General features: G+C 43.2%; 1 protein-coding gene across 1 annotated transcript in view; it reads left to right on the top strand.

The window, feature by feature from the left end:
• magixb (MAGI family member, X-linked b) overlaps nucleotides 1-11,864 on the top strand; it is a 39,421-nt gene extending 27,557 nt beyond the window's left edge. The window contains 9 exon segments of the mRNA XM_085922589.1: nucleotides 515-1,007; nucleotides 1,180-1,699; nucleotides 2,158-2,221; nucleotides 2,295-2,708; nucleotides 6,066-6,266; nucleotides 6,697-6,920; nucleotides 7,452-7,590; nucleotides 8,801-9,597; nucleotides 9,599-11,864. Of these exon segments, the coding sequence (XP_085778715.1) occupies nucleotides 515-1,007; nucleotides 1,180-1,699; nucleotides 2,158-2,221; nucleotides 2,295-2,708; nucleotides 6,066-6,266; nucleotides 6,697-6,920; nucleotides 7,452-7,590; nucleotides 8,801-9,597; nucleotides 9,599-9,694 (2,948 nt within the window). The 3' untranslated portion in view covers nucleotides 9,695-11,864.
• The last annotated feature ends 554 nt before the right edge of the window (nucleotides 11,865-12,418 follow it).

The raw sequence follows: 12,418 nt of genomic DNA on the forward strand, positions 1-12,418 counted from the left end.
AGCCCTTTCAACATTTTCTTTCTTCTATTCAACCTCTTAAGGATTATACTGAAAATTGCTCATCTTCTGCAGCAAGTGTATATCGTAATCAGTGGTTAATCCCGCCGCACTAATCTGCTGATCATATCAGCATTCGACTCGCCGACCGACGTATGTAAACACGCTGGCACTGAAATGTCGGAAGAACTTGCGATCGACACTGAAGGGAAGCAGAGTGCAGACTGCCTGGAGGGACCGATTGAGTCGATATCTGTTAATAGGCTGCGTTTGAGGATTAGTCGCTTGAATTGTCCACACCCACACAATATACCAAAGGGTGGCGGCCTATTTAGTGGTGACGCACCACGAGACCTCTGCAAAGTCAATTTCCTTCTTCTGGAGTCAGGGGGGGGGGGGGGGGGGGTTGTTTCTAAGTGGGGTCGTCTCCAAATTATTCGACAAATGCAAATTCTCTAAAAGCTTCATGTCATCATCTAGTCGTTTTTTTCAATGTGTTTTTTTTGTGCTTTGGTAGCGGACATTCTGGTGTACGTCAATGACGTTTGCGTGTTGGGAGTGTCTCACAAAAAGGTGGTGGAGATGCTCAAGTCCGTCCCCGTGGGCCACGGTGTGGATATCGCCGTCAGAAGAGGATACCCCATGTTATACAACCCTGACGGGTGCCCCAAAGACTGCTTGCTGGACACCAACGACCCCCTCCTACTGCCCACCACTTCGCAGCCTGAGCCTCTTCACCATCTACCTCGGCGCCAGACGCCCACTCCCCAGAGTCGCCACTTAAACGGCGATTACGTGGAGCCCGGCGTGTTTCTCGATGCCAACGGAAACGCCGCTTCCTTTGCCGGCAGACAGTCTTCATTGAGACGTTCTAGTTTGAGCAACGCCGCCTCACCGCCCCGGACACGCCCGCCTCGTTCCCTGAGAACGCTAGCCCGATTGCAGTCACTTGACCCCACCCTGGCCAGTCAGAGTGACAGTGAAGTTGTCTCTGCTATTGGGTCACACAGGTAAGATGGCATTTTGTTCAACCCTAAAAAAAAAAATGTTAATGGCTAAGCAAGAATAGGTGAGGGTTAACTGTAATATTGATTCAACATGATTTTATTTGTGATTCAATACATTTTTAAACACAGATATAAAAAAATACGATTAATTTCCTAACGTCTTTTTCCTCGTCAGGGCATCAATGATCCGTAATCACAACAACAACTCGCTGTCGACCCCCCAGCATCCTTTACGTTTCGGCACATCCATCAAGTCATCGGAGAGCGACCTATCCACTTGCACGCTGCCCGTGTCTCGCCTGCCATTGCCTATGTCACCCAAGAGGCCGTCGTCATCCCCGGGCGGCCCCCGCAGCGCTCACGCCCGCCTTTTCAGGCCGCAGCCTTCTCACCTCCGACCTCTTCTGACGCCAGAAAGCCCCCTCCGCGGCTTTAACGGTCTCCATGGCAGCGCAACATCTGGTCTGGGCAAGATGGCGAATGCGGGATTCGGCAAAGGCGAGTTGGTGCCGGTGGCGTTGGCGCGGACTGAAGCGGACAAAGGCCTGGGGTTCAGTATGATGGCCGGCGGGCCAGGGGGTGAGATGACCGTCGTCAGGAGAGTCTGGGACAGGAAGCAATGCAACACTCTGCAGCCAGGGGATGCTATTGTTAAAATTAATGGAGCTGATGTGCAGAGTCTCAGCCTTGCTCAGGTAGGAAACGTTTAATCACATTGAATCGACAATTGATTTGAATGAAAGATTAATGCAAAAAAATTCTTTTCAATCAAAAAATGATCACCATCCTGGGTATTTTTATTCCACTCTTGGACTTTTTTCGCCCAAAAATCCTTCTGTGAAATTCATTCACAGTGAGACAAAAAAAATTGTAGTCATTCCCATACCTAATTCAAAATATTCCACATATCAAATCATTTTGGAAAATATTCACAAGTATTTAAAAGTTCATTTTCTACTTGAACTAGTACTTCAAAGTTCAATCCACAACTTTTAAAATGAACTATTAATTCAGTTACTAGTTCATAAATGAAAATTTTGTTCCAAAAAATGATTTTTTTTCTTCCCCCAATCAAAAAAAAAAAAAAAGTTGCTGTGAGCTGTTACCCTCCTGCGTATTAGCATTATGTCACATCATATTTTTCCACAAACAGGTACAAACGGTTCTTCAGGAGCACACCAAACAGGGAGAAGTCACTCTGTTGGTGTACAGAGGAGGTAAAAAAACTTTAAACATTTGTTTTTTTTGGTTGCTTATTTCTTACTGTTTTCTCTCTTTCCTTGCCATAAGGCATCCATCAATCCGCCATCTCCCCCAGCTCCGTTCGGAGACTCCCCCCTCCTCTGCTCCGCCCGCCTCCCCCTCCCGGTGGCTCAGACCACTTGGCCATCCTCACCGATGCCTTACCCGTACCCCGTACGTTACTCGGCACGCCGCCATCCACGTTTTCGACAGGTTCTTCGCTGATCCAGAGCACCAGCTTCTTGGAGTCCATTCCGGTCACTCTGACCATGGAGCCCAAGGACTGGATCAGTACAGGTCTGGAGGATGACGATGGCAGAGTCATAGAACCCGATTCAGGCCTGGAAATGCGAGAAGACGAGAGGGCCCGACACCTGAGAGGGTTTGATGTGGAGCTGAAGAGAAAACCAGGAGAGGGTTTCGGCTTTGTCATCGCCTCTCAGGATCTGGAAAACATCAAAGGTTAGTCACAACTTTAGACAGTCACTGTTTTATTGAACATGTTCAAAATGTCTGTGCACTCGCAAGCATTTGCCGCTCAATGAGACATTTTACAGAACCACACACATTCACAGTCACGCTTACAATGGTGTAGAACGTGTAGATGCTGACCCCATGTGGAGAAAAATGCACCTCAACTATAGTTCATAATGGTTGTTGCTAATGCAGTGTGAGTGAAGCTTTCAATTTTAGATCAATAATACAATCAATATTAGTATACTAACAACTAGAAGAAAAAACAAGAAACAAAGTTTTTCTATCTGATGACAAAAAGAGTTTCCTTTTTCTTTTGGTTGGTTCATTGCTTAATATTGTCAATGAAAACAGAGAGCACACAGGTTTGACTTGATTAATAAGAGATTTTGAAATAAAAAAAAAGATAATTAAACAAATTTGTACCTTTATACTGATTACAGAAAATATACTAAATAAAATAAAAAAAGAATCAAATAAACTCCTATTCACCTAACTTTTTCAGATGCTTGTGTTCGCTTAGAGAAAATGACAGTTCAACACCAGCATTTATGTGTGCTTTCACCTGACAAGACAGTTAATGTCCCAAGTGTGGGTGGGGTGTCTCATCCTGTCTTGATTGTTTAATGTAAAGCGCATCCTTCTGATGTATGGCCCAGTCAGAACATCCTTTGTCTTCAATTGGCTGCCCTCTGTTCCAACATGGAGCACTTCAATTTGCTTTACGGGGCCAAGCCAACCTGCTGATTCAAAACGTCTTTTCATGGCCAGATTGATGTTGTGGTGGCACCTGTTTCCAGTCTGCTCCATCTTTATTGCGTACTTGCGCTCCCTCATTTATCTTCTGTCATATCACAGAATGAAATCGTCCCTGTCGCCCAACGTAACCTTCTTCTCCTTCACTCTTCCTTACTTGTTCCCTCACCACTCCGCCTCCCTCACGACTCCTACACTCTGCAGTAAAAATGTCCGGTCTGGTTTTTCCAAAGATTAAAACTCAGCCTGCCTCCCTCCCTCCCTCCCTCTATGCCTCCCACCCACCGACTGCTCTCTCCGTCACTGGCTGACTGCTTAAGAGAATTGCTCCTGTGGCTCTGAGGGAACAGCCTGCGTTTGAGCTCCCGCTTACATCTGAACGTCGGCATCTTGGAGAACAGCATGACACGGAACTGAGGAGTTTTCTTGGTTGATCATTGAAACCGCTACTCTCTCAAGAGCCATGCTGGAGAGACTACAGTCCGCTTTGAGGACTGTGAAGGAGTCTAAACGTAATGACTTGCTTTGTTTGCTTCTCCTTTCTCGATTTTGGTTTGCTGCATTGTTTTGTCCTTTTATTCAGTTGTGTGCGTCGGCTTTGAATCATTGAGTCTGAAGTTTTTGCTCAGCCAGACGTGTTGACTGTGTGCCATGTGAGAGTTGCTTCCACATGCTCGTACGGCCGTGACGAACAGGTTCTAAATTAAGATGCGTTACATGTTATTTTGATGTTTTGGCAAGGAAAAGAATAGTTAATAGACAAACGAGTGATTTTCTCTTATTCTGCAATTAACAGAGATGTTTCTTTGAAATACAAACATTGTTATTGACAGTATATTTTCGCAGAAAATGAAAAATACTCAAAATACCAAAGAAGCTGTTATTTTGGTCTCGTGATTTTTTTTTTCCCTAGTTAGTTTGTCCTAAACTAAAAAATGATGCACTCTTGCAATAACCAACAGGGCACTGTAAATAAAATGCATGTGTTTAGTAACACATCCTACAGATGCTGCTTGCTCAGGATAAACAGGAATCTGTCCTCTCAAACATGTGTTACGCGTGAGCAGGCTGCACGAGCTGATCCGGGTTGCGTAGTGGCTTTTTCATGATGGCGGAAGGTGGGGGGGGGGGGGGAAGCTGATGCTGGGCAGTGGTTGTTCTCCTCATTGCGGCACGTTGTTACTGTGCTGGCTGTGGTGAGATGACTCTGGACAGGACTACATGGAATGCCGGAGGGAAAAACAATTTGATAGGAAGGGAGGCCATTTGGGCGCATCTGTGTGGCGGTGGTGGTGGTGGTGGTGGTGGTGGTGGTGGTGGTGTGTGTGTGTGTGTGTGTGTGTGTGTGTGTGTGTGTGTGTGTGTGTGTGTGTGTGTGTGTGTGTGTGTGTGTGTGTGTGTGTGTGTGTGTGTGTGTGTGTGTTGGCACAGCACATCTGTGTCTGTGTGTTGAGTGAGTCACTCACTGTGCTTGCACGTGAGTCGGGGCTTGTGCATGGGTTTGGAACGCGTTCTCTGGCAGAGGTTGATGTTCCGCTGCTGCTGTATTATACGCAATAAGAAGACTATTTGCAAAGCTTTGACCTGATTGCCATTTCCGCTTGGACCACCCAGATTATCGGACCAAAATGAACGTGTCACATGGCCTGTGAATCAAGACAAATGAAAGGGACCAGTACAAAATGAACACTTGTTTTTGTCGGTACAGTTGAATAAAATAAACATTTTCATTGTAGTTTATAAACTACTGACATACATAAATGGTTGATTTGCAATATGAGCTAAACTCCAAAACAAAACAAAATAAACTGAAATAAATTGACCACTTCTTTTTATTCACAACCTGACTCCTCAAGTCTGCTAGCTTAATGGTAACATTTCATGTAGAAAGTCATAGAGAGACTAATAATTAGCATCTATGCGCCAGTGACACTTTAAGCAGTGCATTTATGAGGACAAAAGTTGCATCAACACATGTAGACAGACATATTAACTACTCACAGTTCTAGGAATATATTCTTTATCCACTGCAAAGAATGACTAAAAATGGTCAAAATACAAATCATGGGGTTGTGGGATTTTTTTTTTTTCTTTTGTTTCCACTTGCACATGAAGTGAAGGCAATTTAGATTTGTGGTGACGCCTTTCAATTGTCTATTTTTATCCATTGTTTGAGGAAGTCTTCGTGCCTCAGCTGAATGAATTGTTCATGCTGCTGTGTAGGTTAAACAGGGACACGGCTGAGAAGAGCTGAGTGGGGCCAGCTGTTGCCAACAGAAGGGACTATTGTAGAGAAGTGCATTTATAACCAGGGCGGGAAATGTTGCTCAAGAAAAAAATTAGGCATCAACCAATGTGCTCACTGTTATTATAAGATGCAATTCATTGCAACTCCTTCTGGTATGTGCAACATGGCCAACAGGGGGCAGTATACATACAAGTGTGGTAACAATGAATAAAATGCATGTCTGCTATCTGAGTTTCTAGTTCATGTATGCATGAGCACAAATATTATTGGCGTAAATATGTGCGAAGGATCATCAGTTCTCTCCAATTTATTTAGTTTCAATTTCTTTCTTCCCTGTACAGCCGCATCACTTCTGCCACATCGTTTTGTGACAGTGCGCCGAGGCAGCCCAGCAGCCAAGAGCGGTCAAATTCGGCCTGGGGATCGACTTGAGGCCGTAGAAGGACGCTCGGTGGTGACGCTGCCTCACCGCGAGCTGGCGCAGATCCTTCGCCGAGCAGGGAACACGTTACGCCTCACTGTCGTGCCCCGGCCAAACGCCTGTAAGCCAAATGGCCCATTTGCCTCATCGTACCTCTTTCCCAAATGGATCTGTCCAACGCACATATTTTACTCAAAAAAAAAAAAAAAACTCACAGAAGTACACAAAACAAAAATGAGAGTATAGTTTAGCTTTGAGAAATAAGTGACCCCACTTTCAATTGACTTGCAAGCAAAAACTTGAAATACAAGCGCTGTAGGGTGACAATGAACTCAACTTACAACTCAAACAGCAATTTGGCAGATAGTCAACAATTTTTCAAGGAGTCAGTCAGTAAGTTTACTCCAAAACCTAACAAAGAGATTTACTCCCTATGTATTTAAAATAACCACATAAGTTTGCCTACAAATCTGCTACCTTAATGAAAACACAGAAAATGCCATAGATGGGCTAACAAATGGCTCTGACATCAGCGATATTATCTTTTCCAGACTCAACTAACCTTTCAGAATCAACTGAGTATGACCTCGGACACAGAAACAGGAAGGGTCAGAGGTCGCGCCCCAAACGTGATTCCAGGTATTACAGCGTTAACTTGGATCGCGGCCCCTCAGGATTTGGGTTCAGCCTGCGAGGGGGCAGCGAGTACAACATGGGCCTCTACGTCCTGGGACTGATGGAAGGAGGGCCTGCCTCCCGCAGTCAGAAGATACAGGTGCCTGTTTGATTCTCAAAGTGTGTATTCAGGGTCGCTCTATTCCAGGGGTCACCAACATGGCTGACCCCAAAGACCACATGAGCACAACCTTGCCTGCAAGCTGAATCCTCATGGTATTTGTGAGTTCCCAAAACCCAGAGGATCCATCTTGTCATGAGCCCGCTGATTTTCTTCAAAGCGAACCACTGGTGATGGGAACCATTTACAAAGCTATAGTGTGTTTGCAATTAATTCTGTTCTCGCAAAATCACCCACAGTTTCCTTTTTGAAAGAACACCTAGAGGCGCTTTGTTTATTTTTAGCTGGTAAAGATCCCAGTGATGATATTATCATCTGTGGTAGCCGTGCCAGTGATGGCAAGAACCATGAGAGGGAGCGTTGCGCCGCTGTGGGAGTGGTCACAGCCAACTTCAATAATTGGTCAATTATAGCATCTTTTTTTCATCTCCTTTAAATGTGTTGTCCTAGTCATGTTGTGAAGGTGAGTGTGAACAATCATGTATTCAGACAGTTTTGATCCACGTGCAGGTGAGTGACCAGCTTGTGGAGATCAACGGAGACAGCACGGCGGGGATGACTCACAGTCAGGCGGTGGAGCAAATCCGCAAAGGAGGCCATCGCATCCACCTGGTCCTCAAGAGAGGAAACGGATATGTGCCCGACTACGGTGAGAAACAAGAACGTTCTATACATTTGAGTGAAAAAGTCTGGCATGATAATTGGAGGTCTTCAAAAGGGCTTCTTCTTCTACTTTGTATGAATGCATACTAGAATCCTGTCTAACTCTTGTCTTTTGGCCACACTTTCCTTCCTGTAATGCATCCATACTCATAATTCTCCCCTTTCTTGGTTTTTACATGTTCTCTTCTGCTTTCTCCTGTCTTTCCTCCTCATTCCGCTCATTCTTTTTCTCTCAGTGGAGCTCTCCAGTTTGTCTCTTTGTATGACCAACTCCAAATTAGGCGAGCCTTGCTTCTATGTGGTTGGACGGACAGAGAATACGCGGTTGGTAATGGTTCCTGTTAGTTCTCCCATTTTCTGTCTCTCTACATTCTTGCACTCGGCCGCCGTTGCATGTGACCTCACATACGGTTGTGTTTGGAATAATAACAGTTAGCATGAGTACAGCTCCTTACAACTTCCTCAAATGTCAACTCTGCATAATGTATACTGAATCAAAAAAAAGACGATTCAGAGCTCTCAATAACATCATTGCTGTCGACTCTAAACTTATAGAATACTCCTGATGCATATTTCTAACATTTCTTCCACATGACCTCAACCCTGGATTACAATGTACCTGTGGTACCTTGACTTGCGAGCGATCCAATTTGTGAATTTTTCAAGACACAAGCTGTCACCTTGAGTTACATACAAAAAACTGTCTAGATGGCTTCAAAGAACTTGACAAAGAGCAGCACTGTGGCAGTGAACAATACCGTTTAAGCAAACCTCTCTGATGAAAATATGCGATCTTAACATTAACTCAATGCAAAATGACAAACTGGCTAACAAACCTAGCATTAATGTTGCTGCAATTATTACCCTTTAAAGTAATCTAAACACAAATGCTGCAGCAACACATGTAGACAGACCATGGCATATATTTTCAATCCTTTGCAAAGCAATTAATTTATCCATTTATTTAGAATTTGTATTTTTGGTGTTCTTTGTTCATATTAATTTTGATGGAAAAAAGATAGTTTGAGATAAAAGTGATTTGAGTGTGGTTATGGAGCAAATGAAAGTCAAGGCACCACTGTACTTTGAGAAGCATAGTTGCATACAGATCTCAAGCGTGATAAAACTCACTTTGATATCAAATTGCACAACACGCTTCTCAAACATGTTTGTTGACCTCTCACCCCGCCCTCCAGGCCATGAGCACAGAATCACCTCCCCCTCCCGCCTGCGGCACCCCAAGGAGCAGGGTATGGCTGCAGTAAACTCCAGCAAACAGAGGGGGCGCAGCTCCAAGCAAATGAGAAGAAGCAAGTCTTTGGACGGACGAGAGAAAGGGACAAGAAGGAGTAGAAGGCGGGGAACGGGAAGTCGCTCGCCGTTGCGGAGCCCCGACTCACAACCCGGGAAAGGGGAGAGCTCTAGGAAAAGGACATCTCGGAGTTTACCCAGAGAAGCCCTGCCAACGAACGACAGTCATGTGAGGAGGGTGAAGAAAGCAGAGAGAGAGAGGAGCAGAGAGAGGAAGGAGAAGAAACAAGAAGTCGCTTCTTTGGAGGAGGATCTGGAAGACAAGGTCCACGTAGAAGAGGAGGACCTAGTACGTGTGCTGCCAATTCCGAGTCCTAACAAAAAGCTTCCTAGGCCCAAATGGGAGAGCGAGGAGGAGCTTGATCAAATGGGGGAAATCGCTGCAGGCTACCGTGACATGAAGCACCTCCATGATAATGATGACGAACAGGGTGAAGAAAATGTTCAGAGGTTTGCGGAAGATGAGCTTTCAAGTGATGCGCAGGAGGAAGTATTATCAAGCAATGCAAGGACATATTCCATCCCTCAACGAAAGCCCTTCTCCTTCCTCACTTCCGCACTTTCCTTAAATCAGCTGAGGGACGATGAGTCAGAGTCCGAAGGTAGCCAATCAGATGACACCGTGTCCGCCGCCAGCATCTTCGGCCAAAGGCTTGACCTGCTGCCTGGCCCTTGGCTGGCTCCCCAGTCAGCAGATGGTGGCTCGGGTCGTTGCGAAGGACGGGCTGTCGTCGAGGCCCAGGGGCCGACAAGAAGAGCGGAGTGACGATGCCACTTGAATGCCATTTTGTTGATTCGGCAACACGCACCTGGTACCATAGCAATCGGCAACCTTCATTGGGCCAAGGCACAACATTACTCACAAAACGTTTGCTGCATCACAAAAACATTTGACCTTATCTGCAGTCATTTGTGTTGACCATTCCAAAGCTTACAGAAGATGAAATGAAGCTTCTACTTCATCTTCTACTTGATCCAGAACATTTTGTGAGTAGTCGGGTGTCGGTTTCATTGGTCATGTACATGGAAAAATATCATGATAGCAGTTAAACAGAAAATACATGGGAGAGCTTCTTCAACAGCTTCCCTGATAGCGTTTATGGCAGCCATGCTTGAAAAGTTATAGCAAAGCAAAAAGAATAATTCTCAGAGCAGTTAAATTAAATTTGATTATTTCCCGTGGCACATCTGATGAGATGTGGTTGTCAGTCGAATTGTTTTTTTTTTATTTTGGATTATTTTTTCATATATGGAAAACATAATTCTGCAGTCTAATTATCTAAATAGAAGAATATTTGCACAATCGATGATTTCAGTGTGGCAACGTACTTCTCAGGTAGTGGGACCGCCGTATCTGTGCTTGTTTGGCAGGTTGTTATTCTCTCCTGGCAATTTAGTCCTCGCTCTTTCCCCATCTGTCTGCCGCCATTATCCCCCCCACGAATGGAAACTGATGAGGACCAATTGAATTGTTTTTCTACTGGAACTCGTTCTGGATTCTTATCCCCAAATTTGTGGTTGTATTCTTCGTGCCTTTTTACAGCTGATTGATGTTGTAAATGCCCATAATAGGTATTTTCTTGTTTCCCTTTATTCTGTTGCACCTTTGTCTTAACATTTGTTCCAGGGTAATACGATAGAGCAGATATTTTCTGTAACTTTAATTAAGACAAAGATACAAATACAATAAATATGCATAAAATACACATACAGGTTGAACTTTTTCATTCATGTGCTAAAAAAAAATCCATACAACATTAAAATTGGAAGTCAACAATCTGTGCCATAGTTCTGCCCAAATGTTCTCAAATGTGCTTCAATAAAATATAAATACACATACTTTTTTTATATTCATATTTTTTTCTCCCACTTTGAGATTTCTGTTTTCAACTGAGTTGTTTTGCAACAATGAAAATACTTTTTTATTTTCAATCTATCTGAATGGGACTTATCTGCACCTTGGTTATCTGCTTCCCACTTCCTTCCTCTTCTGTAAAGTATCTGCTCCTTTAAAAAGTCTGCATTAGTCTTCATTTATACCTCATGGCGACTCCAAGCAATAAAAAAATGCAATTATCCGCCCTCCCTTTCCATGTAGTCGGCCCACGCTCCACTGTATAGTTCACAATAATTGTGATGACGCAAATCCGCTTTTCTCCATATATTCTGTAAATATGTACGTGTCCGTAATTATTCATCTCTACTGTATAGGTCACGCAACAGCTGTCCATTTATATTGCCACTTGCGTGATGAAAAGTAAACGAAAGGACCGAGTAGATTTTTGCGCCTGGTTCATGAATGTTTTCTTCTATGCGACTTGAGTGTGAATTAGGATGCTCACTTTTTTTTTTTTTCTTCCTCAAAGTTAATGAGAAATGCCAAAAGTATGCAGAAGGTGGGCGGGTTCCAATTTTGATGCCCATGCGTTACGTTACCACGTTTCCTTGGTAACAACCTCCGTCATCCCGACCATTGTCTAACTGTGACTCATAAATTAGAATTAATGGGGTCCTTGTAAATCGCTCAACAGCTCATCATTATCCAAGATGTTATATTCAATATGACGATGCGTTTTATTCATTGTGTTACAGCAATTGAAAAGATATTATGAAGAGAAATTGTTATTTTTCTATAGATTACCTTTTTTTCTCCCAATTACTCAGGTTATCAGATACTTAAGCCATGCGGAAGGGAAAGTTACACATTTTCATAAAACAGACTGTTATTATCGAACTGGAAAAAAAAAACATCCCCTTTACACGTTCTTGGATTTGTTTCCAAAATTGATGAAATACCGGAAGAATGACACTGCCAAATCCCTGATCAGTGTCAATTCAATTACACTTTTTTTTAATTTTTTTTATTTTTAGTTCCCAAAGCAGAGGATATGTCTGAAGTGTAAACACGTTGTAATAAAAGTGCAAATAAAGTGCTGAACTAAAATATCATGTCGCTTATTATTTTTTTTAGGAACCACGGTTGGACAGCAGGTGGCGGTAACAATACATCCGAATCGCTCTAATGTAGTCGTTCTCATCACACGTTTTTTCTCTCGTTAAAAATATATTGTGCAAATTATTCTTTGTCTATTATAGTTTTAAACATAACACTGGTCGACATTTTTTTTCTTTATTAGAGATGCAAATGAACCTTTCTAGATGAATTTATTTGTTTTGCACTGACTCAGATTCAGTTTTTTTTCCTCCAGCATATCCTGTTTTCATAATGATGCTATAATAATAATAATCACATAATATGTCGTATGAAGTAGTAACATATTTGGTAGGGCTGTTCAATACCACTTTTTTCCCCAGATCGATTCCAGTACAAGTGCTCAATTCTTGAGCAATCACTGATACTGATACCAAATAACGATATTGCTAATACTTTTCAAACATAAAACTTCCACAAAAGCAATAACAGATCATTTGAAAGAAAGGCCAGCATTATCCCTTAACATTGCATGGGAATTCTCGATTATATTCTCTTTGAAGAGAAAGTT

The sequence above is a fragment of the Syngnathus leptorhynchus genome, chromosome 1 (genome assembly GCF_054491065.1).
Source record: "Syngnathus leptorhynchus isolate UIUO chromosome 1, UIUO_Slep, whole genome shotgun sequence".
NCBI classification, from domain to species: Eukaryota; Metazoa; Chordata; class Actinopteri; order Syngnathiformes; family Syngnathidae; genus Syngnathus; species Syngnathus leptorhynchus.